Source organism: Python bivittatus, unplaced genomic scaffold (genome assembly GCF_059951505.1).
Source record: "Python bivittatus isolate LINGU-HERP-01145 unplaced genomic scaffold, Pbiv_v1 ctg000480_np1212, whole genome shotgun sequence".
NCBI lineage: Eukaryota > Metazoa > Chordata > Lepidosauria > Squamata > Pythonidae > Python > Python bivittatus.
The window spans coordinates 32425456-32449386 of record NW_028277075.1 but is presented as its reverse complement, the minus strand read 5'-3'; the positions used below and the strand labels follow the sequence as shown (position 1 = coordinate 32449386).

General features: G+C 36.7%; 1 protein-coding gene across 28 annotated transcripts in view; it reads left to right on the top strand.

Annotated features, from left to right (window-relative positions):
• Positions 1-23931, top strand: part of MADD (MAP kinase activating death domain) — a 99815-nt gene that overhangs the window by 1339 nt on the left and 74545 nt on the right. For 17 of the 28 annotated variants that reach the window (XM_088145667.1, XM_088145663.1, XM_088145664.1 and 14 more), the window contains exons 2-9: positions 41-79; positions 12828-12997; positions 15371-15985; positions 18120-18423; positions 18713-18844; positions 19577-19690; positions 20247-20327; positions 22919-22975. In XM_088145667.1, coding sequence (XP_088001793.1) covers positions 12936-12997; positions 15371-15985; positions 18120-18423; positions 18713-18844; positions 19577-19690; positions 20247-20327; positions 22919-22975 — 1365 coding nt within the window. In that variant the 5' untranslated portion in view covers positions 41-79; positions 12828-12935. The remainder of the gene's footprint in view (positions 1-40; positions 80-12827; positions 12998-15370; positions 15986-18119; positions 18424-18712; positions 18845-19576; positions 19691-20246; positions 20328-22918; positions 22976-23931) is intronic. The other 11 variants (XM_088145675.1, XM_088145672.1, XM_088145676.1 and 8 more) reach the window with 2 other exon arrangements.

Genomic DNA, 23931 nt, shown 5'->3' with positions numbered 1-23931 from the left:
CAGAATGTTTATCATGGAATGATGGATGTTGTTTCCTCAGGGTTAAAGCAATCTGGAAGAGGACAGAACACATTTGAAAGTAAGTGCCATTGACAATTAGTCTTGAACTGATGCACAGAGAACTGGGTCTCTAGTTATACATCTAGTTGCATCAATATATTTCACTTTTCTTGGAAGTATCATATAAAGTTATCTGACATAAATAGTTACTGAATCTGGAGCTATGGTAGGCTTTTTTAAAGCTTGTCATAAATAATTTCACTGGAAAACAAATGCTTCTACTATATTATTATTGACTGTTTTTTTAGAATAAAATGTTTGAGCATTTGAAAAAAATATTTAGACTGTAGTATTTTCATCTTCTGAGTAGAACCTCTGTAGGATTTAGTTATTTAGTTATTGATCTTGCATCTACAAATTCCAGCATACATGTAATTTTTTTGCAAAGTCTGTCTGGCAAATTTAGAGTGATAAATATTATTTATTAAAGTTAATTTTAAAAAATAATATATTCCCTATTAGTTTAAGAATATTTTTTAATATATGAATCATTTGTGGTATTACATTTGTAATCTAACTGAATAACACAACATGGGCTAGAATGTATTCTGCTTTCTTTCCTGTGTTAAATATTTATGGGTGCCAAACTGTATAAAAGGATACTACAGTATCTTGTGAAAATGTTCACATTTGTCTTTTGAGTTGTGTCTGTGAAACTTACACTGGTACTCAATTTCCTCTTCTATTTTATTCTTCATTAATAACATTCTGTTACAAAATAAATGATGAAACCCTCAAATGTGCATAATATCCACTGTGGAAATTCTTAGATCCTGGAACATTGGTGAATCTTTAATAAGTTTTCCACAACTGTGAGGCAGTCATTTTGAATATCTTTGAAGATAGTCTTTCTGGAGTATCAGTAGTTTCAAATCTTACAGGTTCAAATCAAAATCTTGAGTTATTGCCTTAAAATAATAAATGATAGCACAGGATAGCACTAAATATTCTTGAAATTTAGTAGCACTAAATATTCATGATATTTAGTGTATGACTTGCATATTTTAAATTTCCATTGCTGTCTTCATGAGTGGAGAAGATATATATCCTGGAAAGAATTATCTATTTATTTATTATTTACCTGCTTAAATCAAAAGATATACATAGTAGTTTATGTATAGTTTAAAAATGCTAATTAAGTATACATTCTCACTTTTCTAAAAAAAAACAACAGTGAAATTATTGTATAGGGGATGGAGAAAAAAGTTATATATATTTTAGGAATGGATTTTCATGTCTTATTTACATTAACTGCTGTACTACAAATACACACTGGTGCTACTTTGCAATGTTTGATTTATTTTAATATCTGAGCATTTGTATGTTTTATCTGCAGCTAAATACAAGTTGAGCTCTGCATTTAAATAGTAGCAGACCATTTTGTATCAGGAAACCCATCACTCAGCTTTGTGAATATCATTATATGAATATTTTAGATTTTGTTATATGCTGTATGCTTAATGTTATGCAGAATTACACAAAATATGGAAAATCATACCAGAAATATGCAAAGCTGTTGTATACATCAGATACAGATAGGCCCTTGCAATTCCTTTATCACCAAGGAAGAGAGAGGCAAGGAAAAGCATTTTGCCCTACATACTGTATAGCTTTTATAATCCCATTCCCAATTATGGGATTAGCTGCTTTAGCTATTTCCAAACTGCTTTGCACTTTACTAAGATTTATTTAGTTTGTTTTAGTTTGTCCTATATAGACTGCTTTTAGCTGGTTTCATATGTTTTCAGTCAGTTGCAGTAGATCATTTGGTTGAAACAGCTGATTCAAGTGTTTTGGCTTGTATAGATTCTTTTAATTGAGGTAAATGTGTTCAAAGTAACAGTATTTTTAAAAAAACAATCATATATTTATATGTATTTAAGGATTCTTTTCTCAGCAGGAATGTCATGAGAATATATTTTCTTTATAGGATATGCTTTAATTCTAGTTCATATGGCTTTTCTTTTCATTTAGTTTTTGTGTTTAAATTAATGACACATCTTGACTTTCTTTGAAGAAAAGTGCTTTGAATGTATTTGTTTTAACATGTGGCAGCTCCTTTTTATAAATTCTGTTCAACTCAACATTTACATAAATATAAATCAGTAAATTGGCAAATGACTCCAGAATCTTTGCTGTGAATTCTGTGGTGGTAAGGAGATGGAAGTCGTCAGTACAGAGCTATTATTATAAGGAGATTTTAGGTGATATAAGTGATATAGAGACCAGTGGACTATGTATTTTTAAGTGAATTATAGAATTTTTGCAAGTAATATATATAAAATACACAGAAGCTGTAGAGCTATAAATGCTTCTGAATAGATCACAGAATTGTTCCATAAAATCCACGTAAATTAAATAATTGTTCAAAAGACAGTAGCCTGCTGACAAGTCACCACTTCTTATCTCTGATTTGGCTGCATTAAGTATCTATTTTTATCAGTTACTGTTTATATGTCAGCTGATATGCCTTTTCCTGGAGACTAATGGGTGGATTTATCCGGCTATTATATCCCACCAATGGAATACAATACCACTGGAGCACAATATATACTTTATATGCTATCCTTATTATACTGTTTTCCTCAAAATTCATTTCTTCTTGGACTGTTTTATGATTATTTTGGGGGCAATTATAGCTTCTGTATAGTGCCAGTACAATGTGTTTCAAAATTATAATATTATTAGTTTCAGTTCTGAGCTGCATATATAAGTATATAGGCAAGGAAAATCAAGTTGGGAGTTTTGTGTAGGCATTATGAAAGTGGCTAGAAGTGAATGAAACTGACTAGTGGATTAAAATAAGCTTAATGGTTGAAACTGGCTTCTGCCTCACATCTGAAAGGGCTCCAGCATGGATATTGCTTAGGGCTGTTTATAGATGTCTTTGTAATCTCTTTGCAATAGTGGGAGCTGCTGTTCAAAACTCTTATGAATTTCGTCTTGGGTAAAATGCAGCACTGCTGCATCTTACACAGATAAGTGAGAAAGAGGGAGGATATAAGGCTAATATTAATTAACTGTACTGGTTACTATTATGCTTCTAATCTAAATTTAGGATGTTAGTCATTGCTTTTAAAGCCATCTACAACCTAAGCACTTATCTGTCCAAGTATTAGGATGAATCCTGCTTTAGATTTTACCAAGTCTAAGTCCTACAACTTGATTTGACTCAAGATTTAAGCCACCCTTCCCCCAAAGAAAGAATAATTAGATAAATATTATAAACACACAACTGCTTAATTCCCTACCTTGTTAATTAAGATTACCCAATCCCAATGAAACAAATTTTGTTGATTTTTCCCCTCACAACAAATGTGAGCATCTGACACACTTGCATATATGTGTACATCTATGTCTGCATTAATACACAATGGGAAAATAATCCAAAAAGCAGGCCCAGAACAAAAAATGAAATTGAATTGAAATTAATTAAGATTAATGAATATTGATTAAAATTAATTGCTTGTAAAATAAGATGTCCCATTTCTAAAATTAATACCTTATTTGATACCTAAACTCAAACCATTTTCTTACATAAAACTATTTTCAACAAATATACAGAGCAAGAGTGCAGAAATCTAGACCGGAACTCTGAAACAATAAACCTTATTTTGAACTATGTCCTACTGAATTCAGTGGCTTTTACTCCTAGCTACATATGCATAAACTGCTGCTTTTCTGGGAATGGATTTAGCTGGATTACCCATTTAAATCAGGGTGGAAATTGGAGGAGAGATCCTTGGGATATTGATTTTTATTCTTTCTGTTTGCAACAAAGAAATGAATCAGTAGATGCTTTTGTGCTGGGCTACAAGTACTTGGAAACCTTTCCATATTTGTTGTATAGAACATATGTATTCAGTCATTCTTATTTCTAGGCTAGCATGCTTATGACTTCTGTTTGATCAACTTGCTAAACTCACCTTCTCTTCAGGGAGCATGGTATCCCCACTTTTTCATTTTCTTCCATGTATTATAGGGCAAGGGTCTGAAATGAAGAGCCATTCTATCTATGGAGATGTTCCACCAGTTGAAGATCCTGATTATTTATATGGAGAGCTTTTGTAGATAGAACAGGCTTTCCACTGCAAACATTTGAACACCTGATATAATGTAGAGTGAGAAGAGAGCAGGGATGGTGTGCTTTGTCATCCATTTCGATTCTCCCTTTCCTCCCTTACAGCCAGTGTGAACATTTTGCCTAATCAGTCACTTTCAACATCTTCCTCTATTGCATATTCTCACTGAATTTCAGTTGACCTCCCTTCCTGATTCACAGATAATTATTTTGAGGGGAAAAAACCTTCATCTTTCCTTCAAATAAATATGGTATATAGTTCTTTTCAACAGGCATGCTGTTGAAAAGAACTACATACCATATTTACTTGAAGGAAATTCATACCATACCATACTGTTGTATGGTATGCTGTTGAAAAGAACTACATACCATATTTACTTGAAGGAAATTCAAGTTCTCTGTTCTCTGAGCCTGGGAACAGGAATGGACATTTGCAAAATATTGCAGAACAAGAACAAATGAGCGTTCTTTTCTTATATCCTGAATGGGTAACAACCTCTCCCCTGAATCAAGAAACACTTAGAAAGAGGAAGAAAGGCATAATGCCCTCATACCTGCTCAGTTTGGACATAATTATAAATGCTATGCTTTCCATAAAATTATTTATTTAGTTTTCCTGAATCCATTTTAGTGTGCTCTTTATGGTCTTGAATATGCACCATAAAATTACATTTCCTTTTTTCTGCATGTATCTCCTAGTTAGTGGGATACAGACAATAGTATAATGGCTTGCAGGGTAGAAATCCAGGGCAACATAGAATACATGAGGATGCTTGGGACAAAACTGAGCAATGGTGATACATCAAATTAAAAATGAATGTTCTGAATATTAGTCTCTGAGAAAACACAGAAATAAATACTGGAAGAATATTGAAAAATAGTAACGCTGCAGATATAGGTGATGCAGTTGGAAAAATGTTAACATATGGATGTTTATTTTTTATGAATAAGAGCAGTATATGATGGAAGTAAAATGTTCATAAAAAATAAACAGAATGCTAAGAGAATGATTCAGCACTTAACAGGTAGTTAGACAAAAACTCCCTTGGTTGTTTAATATATTTATGGATAAACTGTTTACAGTAATGTTAGAGGTGTATTGATCAAATAGATTAATTTATATACCTTGGTAGAGTGTTTTGCAAAGGGAAATAGATGGAGATATTTTAAGATGTGAAAATGCTGGTAGAACAGTAGTGAGTGGTCTGTTATGAGAAATTAATATTTGTCAAATGAAGTGAAAATAACTATGTATAAGGGCATGCTTCTGTCCACTTTGTTGTATAATAGTAAGAGTTGGGCATATCAGGAAAGACATAAAACTAATATAATGGTAATAAATTATTCAAGGTATGTGTAGTGAAGCAAAAAGATGTAGGATTAAGAAAGAATAGGTGCTTAATTAATGTGAATTGAAAACAAAAGTGAATTATCAGTATAAAAAGTATGTTGAGGTGGTTTGGTTATATAGACAGGATGAATGAGGATCAAATTACAAAACTTATATGAAAGAATGATTTGAATGAAAGAGGAAGACCAAGAAAACCATAATTTAGTAGAGTTGATGAGATCCTCAAAAAGATAGAAGAAATTTAAAGAACAAAAGGCATTACAGGTAGTCCTCACTTAATGACCGTTCATTCAGTGACCATTCAAAATTACAACAGTGCTGAAAAAATAGACTTCCGACCCATGCCTGAAGATATGGCTGTTGCAGCGCCCCTGTGGTCATGTGTTCAAAATTCAGGAGCTTGGCAGTTCACCCACAATTATGACTGCAGAGGTACTTCAACTCTCCTCGCCCGCCTGTCTCCCCCCCATCTATGCCTTTTTGGCCACCCTGCACAGGGCACTCATTGGTAGAGCTGGGGCTGGGGCTGGGGCTGGAGTAGAGGCCTGAGGCTTTCAGCAGTTTCAGCCAGCTGCCACCACCGCTGGGGAAGGAATGAGAAGCACAGCTTGGGAAAGGAATGGGATGCTGGCTTGCACAAGGTATGGGGTGCATGGCTTGGGGAAGGAACAAGAGGCATGGCTTGGGGAAGGAATGGGATGTGCAGCTTGCAGAAGGTATGGGACATGCAGCTTGGGGAAGGAACAGGACGCCAGTTTTAGGGAAGGAACGAGAGGCGCGGCTTGGGGAATGGCGCGAAGTACCAAAGGCCAGTGGTGTGGGGATTGAGGCGGCATTTTTCAGGGTAGCGGTGGCTCTGGGGCTGAAGTTGAGGCCTGGGGGCGGTGGCAGCTGGCTGCTGAAGGCCTTGGGCCACTACTTTAGCCCCAGCCCTGGTGCTGCCACTGATGAGTGCAGCTGTGCAGGGCAGCCAAAAGGGCATAGATGGGTGGGAGGTAGGCAGGTGGGAGGAGCTGCAGCGCCTCTGCAATTGTAAATGCTGCTGGGCTGTGATTGGGCAGCTGAGGTTTCCAGGGGCAGCTGTGGCTTTGTGCCACACTATCCCCCCCCAATTCACGCATGGCCTGTGCGGGGCCTCCCCAACCCCCCAAGGTACCCCCATGCTCCTTACCTGGGTCTGTCCACTTAACCCACAATTGTCGCTTAACAACGGCAGCTGGGAGTGCCAAGATTGCAGTCGCTAAGCGAAGTGGTCACATGATAATTCGCTTAACGACTGCATCACTTAGTAACCTAAATTCTGGGCCCAATTGTGGTCGTTAAGCAAGGACTACCTCTATATCAATTGGTGTATCAATATGGTAGAAGCAAATATGATTTGAAAGGATAGACAGGAAGAGAGACATCATATACATCTGAAGAATGATAACAATGGATACTGACCTCGCAGGGGACTCTACTGACTATCAGTCAATTAGCCAAGGTATTGATCTAGTATCAAGACTACATAGCTACCCATATGGACCAAGCACCTCTCATTGTGAACCAGTTATCCAGCAGATGGAACAGAATTAACCATCAATATCACTACTTCATTGCCAAATGGGAAACAAAGCAAATTTGCTGCCCTCCTTGCTCAAAGTGAACTGTGTATCATCCTGAGATGAGAAGACTTCCCAACCAATCAAGCCTGTTCTTTATAAGCCTAATGATTGAGGGAGCTGCAAAGTGGGAACCCCTCTTCTAATTACTCACATTTTGATAATTACACTAATTTTCTGGCATACCTGAGACCTAATTTTAAGGATCTTCTCAGATAGCTGACAATCAATTATGAGATCTTCCATCTTCAATAGGGAAAGTATTTGGTGTGGGAATATGTAACAGAATTTAGCTGCTGTATCAGGATGTTGAGTAGAATGAGAGATACTTAACTGAATAGTTTAAGGAAGGACTTATAAAAAGGCCATTAATAATTGGCAATTGAGAGAGTCTGTATATGTTGGCAAACTATCTCTGTGGACTTGCTTAGGCCAAACTGAGGAGGGTATTCACATTAGCATGTTGTGATACAGTACCCTCAGCGGTTTTACACGGTTGCTTTATGGGCATTCCTTTCTCTTAAAGGCTCTGTCCACATGGCTCTAGAGAGGTGGTATCAGTCCTTATATAATGCCAATATTATACAGACAAATATACTTCCATATATGTTACTTTGCTACTGGCTGATGCAAACCAAGAAATAATACTTCACATTGCAAAATTTTGCTATCTTAGTTACCAATTATGTAATAAGATGTTAGGGATTTAATTTGTACTAAAGGTGTTTATTTATTGGGATATGTAATTTATTTTTTAAATTTCATTTTGTACTAAATTGTACTATTTTGGCTGATCTTTGACGATAATAAACTGCAACCGAGTATTACAAAGTAAGTTAGGATATTCATGCACACAGTTCTCTGTGCATCTATGCTACTTGGATAACAGCCGTTCATTGCTACTCCACAAAGAAACCTTTTGCTTTAGAACTAGAAAAAGGGGTTGAGTCAGTACTTCACTTAATGACCGTTTGTTCAGCAACAGTTCAAAGTTACGATAGCATTGAACAAATGGTTACAACAGGTCCTCAAGGTTACAGCTGTTGCAGTGCCCCAATGGTCACATGACCAAAAGTCAGGTGCTTGGCAGCCCACCCACATTTACGACTACAGTGTGCACTTCATCTCCACCCCCCATCTCTGCCCTTTTGGCACCCTGCACTCTGCTGCTCCCACTGCCCCCAGCTGAACTTCACCGTCTTCTTCCTCCCACTGCGGATGAGATGTGCTCAGTTGAAGCAGCTGCTGGCCCTTTGCGAGGCCTCCCGATGCCATGTGAGGCTTCTCCGAGGAGTCCTACCCAGGGAGGCCTCACACAGCAGGTAGGCCTCACATGGTGTCGCAGAAGCCTCGGGGAGGCCTTGCGAAGGCCTCATGAGGTCTTGGGGAGGCCTTGTGCAGCCTTGTGAAAGGCCAGAAGCTGCCTCAGCTGGGTGCACCTTGTCAGCAGCAGGAGGAAGAATACAGTGAAGGGCAGTGGGGGGTGGCAGGGGTAGGCAGCAGTGGTGGAGTGCAGGGCGGCCAAAAGGGCGGAGATGGGGGGGATAGGCGGGTGGAGGGAGTTGAAGGGCAGGTGAGTGTGGCAGGGCAGGAGAACCATGAGGTCCTCGCCTAACGACTGCAACTGGAACTACCAGAACTGCTTCATTTAGCGATGGAAATTTCGGTCCCAATTAGGGTCATTAAGTGAGGACTACCTGTAACTGCATTATATCCGTTTCTCAGGATAACTTAACAGCTATTACATATTCTACACTATTTAAATATCATAAACTAATTCCTGTTTTGTTCTTGGAAACGTCACTTTGTGTGTTTTAAATAAAATAAAGGCACCAGATTTGGTCTGCACATATAGATACAGTTAAATTAAGAAGATACATAATCTGATTTATTTACTGTGGCCTTTGCATATGGACTGCTTTGAAAGAAAATTTCTAACTTACCTTTTACCTAGAAGGGAGTTTTAAGAAAATGGCATAGGAGTACTGGGAGATGAGATTGTATATAAGCGTGGTATGAAAGCAGTAGATTGTGGGTTAATACACATTTGATCAATAATCTAGCTCAAATGTGAAGAAAAGCTGGTAGTGTCTGTCGTATATAGGAAAAGCCCTAATGATTAGGAAGTTGCAGTATTATAGAGTTGCCACAGAAGTGATAGTAAATTGTTGGCTCATGGAACGTATTGTACCTAGGTGAATCTTCTTTGTAGTGCAGGTGATGCTGATAGATACATTTATGCATGGGGGGGGGGAGCTGAAGTTCTTCTATAAATAGTCCTAATGTGCTATGATCTAGGGACTAGAAGCTGAGTTGCTATGGAGACTGATCTGAATCAGATTACCAGAGGTTCTTGTTATCCAGCTTTATGTGTAGTAATTGAATGAGTAGACCATTTGCTGATTGAAAAATTGTATTTTTTTCTCTAGAATGGTCTCTAAGAAGGCATAAACTATACTGTGTGTGAATATATTAGTCAAATCCATGTGTATGCCTGGATGTTGAGGAATGCAGGAATACACAATGTTGTACTGTAGAGACATTTTAAAAAATGTATTGAAGAACTAGAGCTGATACTTTCAGGGGAAGTGCATATATTGATAAAGGTTATAAAAGCAGGGCAAGATATTTTAAAGGATACTGGTGATGATTACATATCTGTGCCCTTTTTTTAACTCTCCAAAACTTGGTATTCTGTAATTCGTTTACATAGCTACAACTTGTTTTAGATGTAACGGAGAGTGGCAATATTCAGCATGGAAAGCAGCATTCACAAATAGAATTTTTAAGATACACAAGGGGAATTTTTCACAATGTTAGTGGATTGAATCTGGAGCTACAAGTTATATGACAAATAATAAACTTTTTTACTAAATTGTATTTGTATGATAAAGGATCTTGTTTCCAATGTATAGTATTACAGCCACTTCTCTGTGTTATTTGGAACTTCCTATGTGAAAATCAAAATGTACAGTAGTTAAAAGGAATTGATAAACATGCTGATTGTATGAATGTATGTTAATCAAATATCAGTATTGGAAATCATATAATACACTTTTGAGTTACAATATCTTAATTACACAGGGCAGTATAATATATCAATGGACTGAATGGAGAATCAGGGAATCAGTGAGTGCTTAAAGGCTATCTAAATGTGATTATGCCTTCCAATTCAAAAAGCATCTGAATATCCTAAAGCCTAAATTATTTTGTCCTTGTGATTAGAGCAGCCTGTAGCATCTTAGGATTTGATAGAAATTCAGGGCAAAACACCACTAAAAATTTTAAAATTCCTTTATTAAGAAGCATATTAAAATGAGAAGCACCATTTGTTTCATTTTCTTAGCTTTGTTTTGCTTTTAAGTTAATTGCATTGTACTCCATTGTGAGTCTCTCTCCTCCCAAGCCTTGGTTGATAAGCTGTTTAAATTACAGTACGATGTGAGAGCATTTCTTTCCCAACTTGGCTATTCTAAACATATATATTTGCATATTATAATGTGATCTTAAGGAAGCTAAAGGAGGACTTACAGAGATAGGTGACATTTTTTTCCCCTCAATCTTGTTGGCAGCTGGTTTTTTTCTGGTTGGTAAAATCTTTGATCGTCTTTTATTCTTTCACTAGCTCCATTGGAAGCTTTCTGTGTTGTTTAGACAAATCTCTATGGCTCCTTCTCCTCTTCTGGTCTTCAGCACTATTCTCCAAATCTTGTCCAGCTCACATATGACTTCCTCAAACCAACAATAAATCTTCAGTAGTATAATACTGCCCAGTCTATCAACTAGCTTTCCTAAACAGTCAAGTTTCTAACTAGCTAATACTGTCTAGATCCATTTTAATTACCAGCCATTACAGTACTTCAGTTTCTCCCCCTCCTCTCTTCAGAGTCATCTCTGATGACATTTTTAAGACCCTATGTCTAAACTTAGTCCATCTACATCCATTCCAAGCCTAATGAGAGTATGCATTTAAATATTCTTCACTAGCATCTTTCTCTATTTAGAAAGTTTACTGTATTTCTCCTCGTTGCCCTCTCCTTTTTCCTTTTGATGCACAATGAAGCTTAATATTATCATTATTAATATTTTATATTGTTCTTCCGCCTAGAGAAACCCAAACCAGTATCCACTCCCCCTTCACTAAGAACAGCTTGATAAAATAATAAATAATAAAATCACCCATAAAAATGAAAACAATAAAAATAAAATGTAAAAGGCAGCCTAGTCCTGGAGCAGTTTTTACCTTGCATATGTCCAAGAGATTAATTCTGTTTCAAGATATTTAAAACTAGAAAGTGTAGGAGATGTGTGTACCTTATACTGAAGTATTTATGCATACTTTAACTAGTAAAATATTAGATTTAATATTAGGTGAAACTGGGATCTATTGCTAGGTGTGAGTCAGGAAAACTTGTGCAGCAATTTCTTAATGGTTGAATTACATTTAGTTTTCCAGGAAAGGCCAAGGAAGAAGACTTTTGAACAATATGATTAAATATTCTGCTGTTGTTTTGTTTATAATATAATTTTCCATGTCTCCCTCCTGTTTTTTTCCCTTTTTTAAAATTAATGTCATTATTAATTTTGAAGTTTTATTATATTAATACTGTTTTATGTCTCTATATTTTTTCTTCGGCATATTATTTTAGCATTGTAAAATTAATTAAAAAGAAAACTACACAAACTATGAGAACAAAAACACTGAACATTAAAAACAATTATAATGCTTACAATTTTAACAAGTTATAAGAACATTTTTAGCTGAAATTTTTAATGCTTTGAAGTAAGCCAACTATGTGAATGTTATATTCAACAATGAGGTTGGGTACATTTTCATCACAGTTTATTTAAGAATATAAAAATGATTAATATCATTGGTTCCATCTATTCCAGTTTTCAGTATGTCCTAGTAGATATTTTCAGAAGCTTTTGTGAATATAGCCCCCTTATGTCAGAAATTCACAATGTTCTAGGTTGCTTGTCAGACACAAAATATACATTGTCATGAATGTTTACTGCAAGAGACACTTCAGCCCCTTCTTCTCTTCTTGGGATAGGAAATTTAAGTCCTTTTAAAATACAAAGGCAGAACTAGAGGAAGAAGCAGCTATGAACCAGGTATTAGAGATTTAAATCCAGCGCTTGTTGGATGATGTGCTCCTGAACATAAGCAGAATGCTGAAATAATTCCTTTTGTGTCTTAAACAGAGACTCATTTAATTAAAAATAGGCCAGTTGAGATGCAGACACATAGGTTAGATTGTGAAGATAAGGTCAACTTGTGAATACCCTTCCCCTTATGTATCTCTTGCCATTTACTGTTGAAGTCAAAATAGGCTTAGGGCAAAGAGATGAGGAAATCTCCAATGCCAAGCCTAGGAAAAGCATGGGACTAAGATTGCACCATATAAACTCTGATTAAAGTTTGGACTTTTCAGAAATTTGGGGAATATCCAGATAATTTAGAAGAAGAAACCTCTGTTTTCAAGGGAATTCTATTTCTGAAGTAAAAGGGGTTATCCAATGAGCCAATTTTCAGTCTCGGATGTAGTTCTCCCTGTTATATTTACTAAATAGACATAAAAGAGGTGGTGAAACTCTGAATATAGTATTTTGCTTATGTCAGGCTGATGTTTGTCATATCTGTTACATTACTCAAATTGCTACTTGTTATCAAGTCATCGCCATTGATGGATGTGAATCCAATCTTGAATTGAATATTTCTTATTTGCAGGTTCATGTCGCAATTTCCAGAGGGATTCTGTTTAGAGTACTTACTGGATGTCAGATGGACCAATGACAGAGGAATTCATTGAGATGACATAGTGAAGGAAGCGAGACCATGGTGCAAAAGAAGAGGAACTGTCCTCGCTTACTTGATTACCTTGTGATTATTGGAGCCAGGTATAGCAACAACAATCTAGATGTAACTTGCTTAGTATAAATATACACATATTATCATGATGGACTGATAAAGGGGTGTGTTTTTTTTTTTTAATCTGCACTCAGTCGTTACCGACCCTGCAGTGACTGCTTTGGACAGGTCCTTTGCAGTTTTCAAGGCAAGGTGTTTCGGAAGTGGTTTGCCAGTGCCTCCTTCCTAGAGCAGAGCCCAGCTGGCGAGCGCAGGAGGCGGGGTTTCCGTTGCTTCATGCCCTTTTTGGGCGAGTGCGGTTGTGCTACCCAGCAACTGCTCCCGACTCCTTTTGTAAGGCGCCGCCAGCATTTTACCTCCCACCGGAGTGAGAGTACCCATTTATCTACTCACGTGAGTTTTCGAACTGTTGGGTTGACAGGAACTGGGGAGGAAACAGGAGCTCACCCTGTTAACGCGAAGGCTGGACTCGAACCGCTGAAGCGTCGACCATTTCTGGCCAGCAACTTTCAGCGTCATTAAGCCGCTGCACCACCGCGTCCCCTCTTGATAAAGGGGTGTAGAAAATAGTAAATAGCTGCTGCCATTGATCACCAGCCTAAAGAAAGGTGGGAGGAGGAACAACATATATGTTTACTAGTGAGCATCTCTATAAAGTATCCAAAATAATGGGCAACTTCTATAGTAACATAAATGCACACTACACTGAATAATGAAGAGTGCCTGATACAGGTGTCCCATACCTCAGTTGCTTCCCACATATGTCTGCAAGCTTTGGATAAGGCTTGACATCAAATTATTAAATGCATTTCTTCTGATGAAAACATTAAAAATAATCTGGAGAAACATCATTATAAACAACCTGTAGGTGATGTAATATGGCCTTTGAACTTCTTAGAGCACTTGATTACTAAAAAGTAACCAATGCAACCTACACTTGGACTAAGAATTAAATAAAATTATCTAAGAAAGGGAAAAGATGCGTGTTACATATTTCTGAGTTACTGTGGAGTCTGCGATCTCTAACAGGAACAAAATGTGCGGGGGGAAAGGACTGTGCCAAGCGCATTTCTCCTTTTAATACCCGCATTTGCAGCAATAGCAATGTGCAATACCATATAGCCCAACTGTTGTGAAATGAACTTTATCTACCTGTCTTACAGGAAAAACAATATTGAATCTGTTTCTCTGCCTTATGATGGTGGAGAGAAGGTAGTGGGTGTTTTGGGGAGGAAAAATGTTTGGCAGTAAGATCACCCACATCCCATCTGTTCTTCTTTCATTGCTGATGGCAGCCTCCAACAGTTGCTTTTCACTAAAAAACAAGCAGAGCTAGGAATTTACATAATTTTATAACAGGTAGCTTGCTCCATTAATTAAATTTTTGTTTACTTTTTAGCAGGATGTTTGAAATTGGTGATATTATTTGCTGTATTTTATTTATTTATTTGTTTGATCCAATTTAGAGACGGCCCAACTCCAACTGACTCTGGATGACTCACAATATAAGCCATCATAAAAACCCCAAACAAAACAAGATGGAGTCTGGTCATTCTATACAGCATTACAAAATATAAACAAACATACAACCAACAAGGGGCCCCGTCCATCTCAACCCAAGGGACAGGGGAACCACTGGGTCTTCCAGGTTTTACGGAAAGCCAGTGAAATACATTAAACTTATATTGCAATTCTAGTTAGTTGTTCAATTACTATTTGAAGTTTATAATCTATATGGCTAGTGATTTAAATATTTTGCCAAGCAATTACTATGGTATACAAAGCTTACATTGTGAGTTTTGGCCTCTTTGATTTTGATTTGAATTTCAGTTTAGCTGTTGATTCACTTAACTGATTTATGCATTGCTCTCTTCTACTGAAAGTTGTCCTTTCCCATCCTGATTTTCATAATGCAGGTAAAAATAATGTCCACCCCTTTACAATTGAGCTGGAGACCTCTAATGTAAAACCAGTTTATCACAGTGTCAAGGCTGTCTCACTATTGCCTCTTTTTGCTTGGTGAAGAAAGGGACCTGTTTTGTTATAACCATAAATTTCTTTCTTGTGCTAATCTTCCTAAGTTTCCATTTAGGCTCCACAGTCAATTATTATCCTTGCATCCACTTTTTTTTAGTCATTATGGTGTCATAGATACATAAGTCATATATTCTATCCAAACCTCTCAGGTTCCATAAACTTTCTTTGACATATTGCTTGTTAGGAAGATTACTCATTTCTCTTCCTTTTGCAACACAAGGATAGAGTTATGGTACTTGCAATCCCTATTTACAGAAAAACCCCCTATGGTATTTGTGGTATTTCCGTTGGGAAGATTTGTATCAGAGTGAGTTTTCTACCTCAGTAATATATATTTCAGTAATTTTATATTTGTATCCCTGTAGGCAACCAAGTAGTGATAGTGTGGCACAGACACCTGAACTATTGCGCCGTTATCCCCTAGAAGACCACACTGATTTCCCACTTCCTCCAGATGTAGTCTTTTTCTGCCAGCCAGAAGGATGCTTAAGTGTGCGGCAGAAGCGGATGAGCTTGCGAGATGATACTTCCTTTGTCTTCACACTCACGGATAAAGATACAGGCATCACCCGCTATGGGATATGCGTTAACTTCTATCGGTCCTTCCAGAAGCGTATTTCCAAGGAAAAGGGTGAAAGCACCGGTGGACATCGTATCCGAGATGGACAGAAGGCACCCAAATCTGGGGATGCTTTTACTGTACAAGAAGAACGGGCTAATGAGAGTTTAGAGAGTAGTGTCTCTCTGCAGCCACAGAGCACAGAGTCTGTTCCTGAAACAAATCGATCACCTCGGAGTAAATCATCAGCAAAAGGCACTCATCGTTCCCGTAATAGTACCCTTACCTCACTCTGCATTCTTAGTCACTATCCCTTTTTTTCTACCTTTCGTGAATGTCTGTATACTCTGAAGAAGCTGGTGGACTGCTGCAGTGAAAGACTCTTAGGCAAGAAGCTGGCAATCCCTCGAGGAGTGCAGAGGTATAGACAGAGATGGAGTGGGGTTTTTTTTCCTGATTCCAAATCTAAATGATACAGTGAAGTATAAAAATTGCTTCATATAATGGGCCATTTCCCTAACAAAATAAGAATGACTTGGATTTCCTCTCTTTTCATATAAGAATGTGTAGGCTGAGTGAAGGCCACAGAATCTCTGCAGAGAGTTTGTTGATATAGATGCAAAACTTTTTATACCATGCTGTCTCTTATTTTCTAGAGACACAGTTTCTATTGCTTGGATGGTATGCCAAAACTAAAATCTTGAATTTTTTTCTTCTTTTTTTGGAGGTTAAAGGTATAAATTAAAATTAATCAATGATTTAAAAGCCAGATAAGAGAGGAAAAAGTGAATTAGTGGTTTATGGAAAGAACAACTTAGGTGTAAGAACAAAAAATATATTTTACATGCCTATTTTCTTCTTTGATCACATTTTTCTCCTCGCCTGGCTAATTTGCAATCCTCAAAACATTCCACAAGATTCATATACAGCTGAAGGAGTAAAACTTCCCCTTCACAGCCTTCAACCCCCAAAGGATTGTATATAAGGTTATAGGCTAGACAAGAAAGTTGAAAACAAAAAAAATAAGAGGAGAATGTAATGGCAAACCACTTCCATATTGTTGCCAGGAAAACAACATACATATACGTATAGAGTTACCAGGACTCAAGCTCACATGGGGGAGACTTCATCCATGGTCTAGGTAGCTTTCAAATATTTCAGCCTCAAAAACTATTCAAGGCTTTAGAGGTCAAAACTAGCACCTTGAATTGGGCTTGGACACAAAGTGGCAGCCACTGAAGCTGTATAGAATTGTATGTCATGTTCTGACTTTCTAACTCCTACAGAGACTGGAATGGCCAAATTCTGCATCTGTTTAGTAAGAGATTCTGGCATTTGAATGCAAAGCTAGACATGAAAATTTTTGTGATTCCCTAAAAAATGTTCTGATCTTAGAAACTTGATCTCTTTAAGATATATGAATACCATGTCAAAAATGTATGGATGCTACAGTATTTAATTCTTTCCTTCTGTGAGTTTTGATAATACTGTAAGGAAGATATGTAAGGATAATATAGGCCAAAAATAATAGAAGCGTGAATGGAAGACTTTTCAAGTAAGTTGAGGGAGAATACATAAAGTTAGTAGATACAAACATACAACATTGAGAAATATTATTTTGAACACTAATTTCTGTGGTGAGGGTGCCATAATGGTTCTTTACTCCTACTTTGGATTTCAGTAAAATGATACTGCTTTGTGCTTTTCAGATGTACTTTCCATATCTATGCTGAGGAATATTGTGTTACTTAAAATGTATTTTAAAAATACCATTGGGTGTTATTTATCTAAAGTATCCCGAATGCTGTAATAATTCCTGCAGTACTGATTCTGTGAAACCTGGTAGATTCCAGGGTGACTTCAAATTGTCTAATTAGTTTGAGCCTTGATTGCTTTCATCTGGTGACATCAGTGTAAACAGATATATTACATATATTACAAGAGAACTATTTATTATAATTAGCTTATAATTTTGATTTATAGGGCTACTCAATTAATGACTGCATTTTTAAAAAGCTTATAGAATTATATTTCTAGAACATTAGTAATATGGCATTTTAGCCCTGCTCTCTGTCTTTTCATAGTCTAAAAACTAAAATCAGGAGAATATAATACACATAATTTCAAATGGATACTCCCAAGTCTGACCTGTGTTCCATGGCCTTCTCCACCAACAATCGTGTATATAATTATTGCATAGCACAATGCTACACAATTGCATACAATTGATAAAATGGATTCTATATTATAAACAATTATTCTATAATTGCTTCTTATATAATCTTTTAGGTTTAGTGTGATGTATGAACCTGCCCATTATGGCTCAATGCTATATGTGCACCATGGCATGATGATTTGTTCAGAAAATCATGGTTGATAACCTGATTTAGTATTATGTGTGTACTCAGCCTTGAATGTGAGTTTTTCAAAGTGTTAAAAAGTGTCTCCTGAGCCTTTATTGTTCTTTTGGAACAATACCATAGCCTAATATCTTCTGCAGGATTCTCAGTAGAACTACTAAATGTAGGTGTACTAATCTTATTACTTTTAAACAGGGACACCATGTGGCGGATTTTCACAGGCTCACTTCTTGTGGAGGAGAAATCTAGTGCTTTGCTACATGATTTGCGTGAAACTGAGGCTTGGATTTATCGGCTCCTTCGCTCACCTGTGCCAGTTGCTGGCCAGAAGCGTGTGGATGTGGAAGTCTTACCGCATGAATTGCAGCCAGCCTTGACGTTTGCCCTCCCTGACCCTTCCCGCTTCTCTCTGGTGGATTTTCCTTTGCATTTGCCCTTGGAGCTATTAGGTGTGGATGCATGCTTGCAAGTGCTGTCCTGCATTCTTCTGGAGCATAAGGTGAGAGGAAAAAGAGGCAGATTCATTGTAGATAATCTGACAGTCAGAACTGCATTGCCTTTCCATAACATTTAACATGGAAGATTATATATATATATTTGTTGCAAACAACAATTTCCTATTATTGTAGTAGAAGGGGTAAAAGTCCTCCTTCATAATCACATCTTTCTGCGCAAAATAGTATTTGGTTAAAGAAGCAGCACTGGGATGAAAACAAAACTGAGTAGCATATAAGAAAATTTAGAACATTGTTTTATGGTTGCACTAATGCAGTTTTCTTTGGGTTCAGGTAGTGCTGCAGTCTCGAGACTATAATGCTCTATCCATGTCTGTGATGGCATTTGTGGCTATGATCTACCCATTGGAGTACATGTTTCCAGTGATTCCTCTCCTTCCTACCTGCATGGCTTCTGCAGAACAGGTATATCAATGCTTCTGTGAGGAGAGTCCTGCCTTGACTCAACTAAAGGCTTTTCTTAGAGCTAGTATGTATATCTGTTTTTTCTCAGTGCATTTATTGACATGTTACTGAAACCTTCAGTTTATTCTTTTCTTGCCCTTGGTGAGAATGAAGAATGCTTACAAAGTTTTGTTTTGTTTTTAAGTGTAAATTCTTTCCTTCCACACATTTTTTTATATAGGTTGCTTTAAAACAATCTGACAGTTTTACATTTGATTTAATGGTAGCCTGAAAAAAAAACACTTGTGTGCCTTTGAGTCAGTGTTGACTGCTGGCAACTGCCTGGACTAATTCCTGCAGTTTTCTTGGCAAGTTTTTCAGAGTGGCTTGCCATTGTCTGCTTCCTAGGGCTGAGAGAGAGTGACTGGTCCAAAGGCACCCACCTGGCTTTGTGCCTGAGGCAGGACTAGAACTCGGTCTCCTGGTTTCTAGCCAGGTGCCATTACTACTACAGCAAAGTAGTTCTCAAAAATAATATTACTTTGGTCATTTCCAAACATATTTTCTACCCTATATGATCTAAGTTCAAGGAGTTCCCCAACTATTTAATTGTCTTCTCAGCTTTCAATTATGTTTACATTTGATAAACGTTCTTCTAAAATATATATGTGCATTAGTATCTAGCCCTTGCATGGCATGTCCAGTTTTATTCTTATCTGAATTACTTTTATTAATATTTTCTGCCCACTGCAGCTACTTCTAGCCCCAACACCTTATATTATTGGAGTCCCAGCAAGCTTCTTCCTTTATAAATTAGACTTTAAAATGCCAGATGATGTATGGCTGGTGGATCTGGACACCAACAAGGTAAGTAGCTCCTATTTATGTGATAAATGTAATTTAGAGGAGAATTTAGAAGTAGTATTATGAATTCTCTAATTGCACATTGCTTTTACTAACACAGGATACCTGTTCCCTCCTGCTTCTAAAATATCTTAATTTCCCTGATTACCATTTGATGGGTTTGTCACAATGGTTTGGAGCACCTAACTGATCTTAGCCAATCCTAAAGTTGGGATTTTACTTCTACTTTCTTTTGTCTTGGCTTTGTGGAGTGCTTGATGTGCTCTTTAATATTTTAGGATATATATTCAGTTTTTCAAAGATTATTTAAAGTATTTAAAGAATACTTTAAAAATCGTTAGACTAATGAGAGCTAATTAGGTTGGATTTATTTAATTATTAGATTAGAAAGTAAATAATTTGCTTGACAGTTCTGAATTCATTTTATAGCAGGCAATTGGAAAGTTTAGATTCAGTAAACAGATTCCTGTGCATTAGGTGTTAACTGAGCTTGTTTCCATGTTATCATAAAGGAAGGGTTTTTTCTTAGTGCAATGTTATTTTTAAATTTTGATTTCAGGTCATTGTTCCTACAAATGCTGAATTATTGCCTGCTTTGCCAGAACCAGAAGTTTTAGAACTGAAAAAGCATCTGAAGCAGGTAAGTTAATATTCTGGTGAGTATGGTTAAGAGGAGTTTTAAAGCTAAGAAGATGACAGTGTTGGGACAGCAGATACTTAGACCAAAGCTTAAGAGGTCCAGACTCAAAGTTGGTCATAATTCCACAATCATTATTTCAGCATTTCTGAAGGAAAAACTCTTTGAGCATCAGAGGTATGTTTTGGAGAAAATTAGTTATGAAATGTATTGCTATTATATCAGAACAAGGAGATTCTGGCTATTTTTTGAGGCTCCTTGTAATCTCTGATCCCGAAATGAACAGTTACCTCAAAAAAATACCTTCTCTTGAAGAGATACTGGAATGTAGAAAATGTAATTAGAGGAGGATGTGAAAAACCTTGGTTCTTCTAATAACAACATTATTGGAATGAACATTCTATGTAATAGTTTTCTTCCCTCATTTTAACTTCTCCTAATTTTCACAAAATAGAAATTGCCTCCCCCCACCAAGAATCAGTTTATGTTCCGTATTGCTTGTTTTATGAAGGTACACAAACTTTTTTCTGTGAATTATGTTCTTGATGTATACTGTGCTTCTTTTGAAATCAGAATATATGGGAATTTGAAGAGGGAACAACAACAAGGAAGGCTTTGGTTCAGGACTCAGAGTAGTTATGTATAGCATGTAACAATCATATTAATGTATTACTAATATTGAAAAGCTCAGAATTAGGTGGGTCAGCTGTAAAACATTTTGTGAGCTAGTAATGATTTTTTTTCCAGTGCTATATTTGGATGAAGAAAAAGCTTTTATATAGTTGAAAAAGGGCTGCATGTCCAAAACACATTGGGTAACCACCATAAAATGTTGTTAAGACAGTAAAACAACCTCTGCTCTTTTCAGATTGTCCAATTTCTGCCCATTGCCTGTCACTTTCACTGTTCTCCTGTATTAATTTCCTCACGTGTTTATAGAGCAATCCTATGGATATTTATTTATTTATATAATTGATTTATGATGGAGTTTCCATTAACCTTATATAAGATACAAGCTTCAGAATAAAAATTTGTACCCTAGAAAGATATAGCCTATGGAACAGAAATGAAAGTCAGGCTCAAACATGCTAAACCACAGTTGATCATCAGGCCAACCTTGGAAGCATCTTCCATTTTAGATCAACTGCAGTTTAGCTGGTTACTCAGATTTAAACTCTGTTTAATATTAATCATGGTTAGTTGAAACAAGCCAGATTTATAAAGTATGGATTAAATGTGGCTTATTTTAACTAACCATAGTTAAGATTAACCACAATTTGGATTTTGGCACCATTAGCGCTAAACTATAGTTTAGTATTGTACCTATACAGGCCTTATATATGGTGATACCAAATTTAATTGCTTTATTGAGGCTTGGAGTTTTATGCGAGATCCATTCATACATGTGACAATCTTGATGTGGTCATGAAGCTTTGAAATCATCTTGAATTGCTATTGTTGAATTGTTACCAATGTGTATGCTTCAAACTGCATTAGAATGTGGTTTATCACATCCTTACTCAACTTCCATTTTGATAAGCTGCATCTGATATGTGTCAGACTTTGTGGAATATTCATATCATTCAGAACCACATAAAAGGCTTTGCCACTCTATTTAAAATGGTTTTATATATCCAGTTTTGACTTTAATAACTGCACAATGCTCATTCTTTTGTTCCTACCCCTCCCACTGATTGTATCCCTTAAAACTTTTGATTTTATTTGACTTGTTTTCCCCTTGTACATCATTAATTTTCTATTTCTATTCATATAGCTGCCAATGAAATCCAATTTTTTTTTCAAGTTCTTTGATTTTATTTCATAATAGGGGTTTTATGTCTTCTCTATTTCTCTTCCCCATTGCTCCTTTTCTCATTCCTCTTTGCATGTGGCATGCAATATATGTAGGTAAAGTGTTACAGCAGCAGTTCAAAAACTGCTGCTGCTTCTGTCTCTCACAGAAGAGCAGGATTATATTTAACAGACTGTGATTCCCTGTGTAAACTATTGCAATGAACCATCCACAGGCAGTAGAATCTGCAATCGCTCTTTCTGATCTGTTTGGTTTTCTGTCTCCACAGTTTAAGGGGCTATTCAGCAACATTCCCACACATCTGAACAATATGAATATAATAAAAACATGTATTTTCTTCCACCAGATAGAAAACACAAAACATTTTTATAGAACAAAGCAAGAGGGAAAAATGACTACCATGCCACATTTAATGATGGTAATGAATCTAGGCAACAATCTTAAGCATCTGTGAATACTTAAGTAAAATACTTATAAGTTTTTTACAACCCATTCCCAGCAGTCACAACATCAGATCTTAGTGTATTGTTATAAATACATGTGGTGCATTCAACTTGCTAGTACTCAGTACTTTTTAAGGGAAAATGTTTGCAAACAGGTGTATGGGAGTAAAGCAGCCTGGCCTCCTTCAAGAACTGTGCTTTTCCCTTTTTATTTCTCTTCTCATCTGTGGTATTAGTAGTAATAGACTTTTCTCCATCTGTCTCTATGTGGTCATGTGTTCATCTTTGGCTCTGATTGTCCGCTGATGTTGTCATGTGATCTTCCATCTTGCCTCCAGTGTCTGATTAGCATGACTGCAATCACTCAGCAACAGCTGCTCACGCCTGAAAAAAAGGTGTCTTTATTTTACCTTTTTCTCCCTCAAGTTTCCATTGGATAATTTTTTGTTACTCTGTTTTGATGTATTTGGCTTTTGGAAAGAAAGGGAATTTTTGTAGAAGACATTAATAGAAGATGATGAACTAAAAAGGAAAGATAATAAAAGACAGAAAATCACATGGCTTGTGGGTAGGCCACATTCCCAAAGAAGCTGAAACTGAGAAAAGTTTAATGTACAATCCATGGAACTAAAATGTTAGGGTTTTTTGTATGTTAAACATGTTATAGCAAGATAATAAGATGCACACAATATAATTAAAATATTTTGGAGGGAAAATCTGTTTTCATAAGTGCCTAAAAAGGGAACTCTAGATGAGCTTCTTTACAGAGTGTTTCTCCCAACAGATGAAAAGGTCTTCTTGTTGCCACCTGCCTTATATCTGATGGTGTGTGTATTCTAAACTGAATGTTCTTAGCATTTAGATAGGTTGATTTGGAAGTAGATGGTCCAAAGGTACCTGGCACCCATGCTCTAAAGCAGTTTAAGTGAAACCATAAGTTGAATCCAACATTTATTCAGCATGCAGTTTGTGCCTAAAGTTGTGAGGTTCAAAAGATATTGTTGAGATCATACTCTCTTATTAGAATTATTGCAAAATAAGTCCTTTTAAAGAGCCAGTTTGGTGTAGTGGTTAAGGCACCAGGCTGGAAACCATGAGACCATGAGTTCTAGTCCTGCCTTAGGCACAAAGCCATTCATTCTTTCTCGGCCCTAAGAAGAAGGTAATGGCAAGCCATTTCTGAAACCTTGGCAAGAAAACTGCAGGGACTAGTCTAGGCAGTTGCCAGGAGTCAACACTGACTTGGAGGCACCCCTCCCCCAAAAGTCCTTTTTTAACAAAACTGTGGAATATATTTTTTGTATTTTAGGACACATCAAGTTACTACTGATATAGTTTATTTCGCATATCT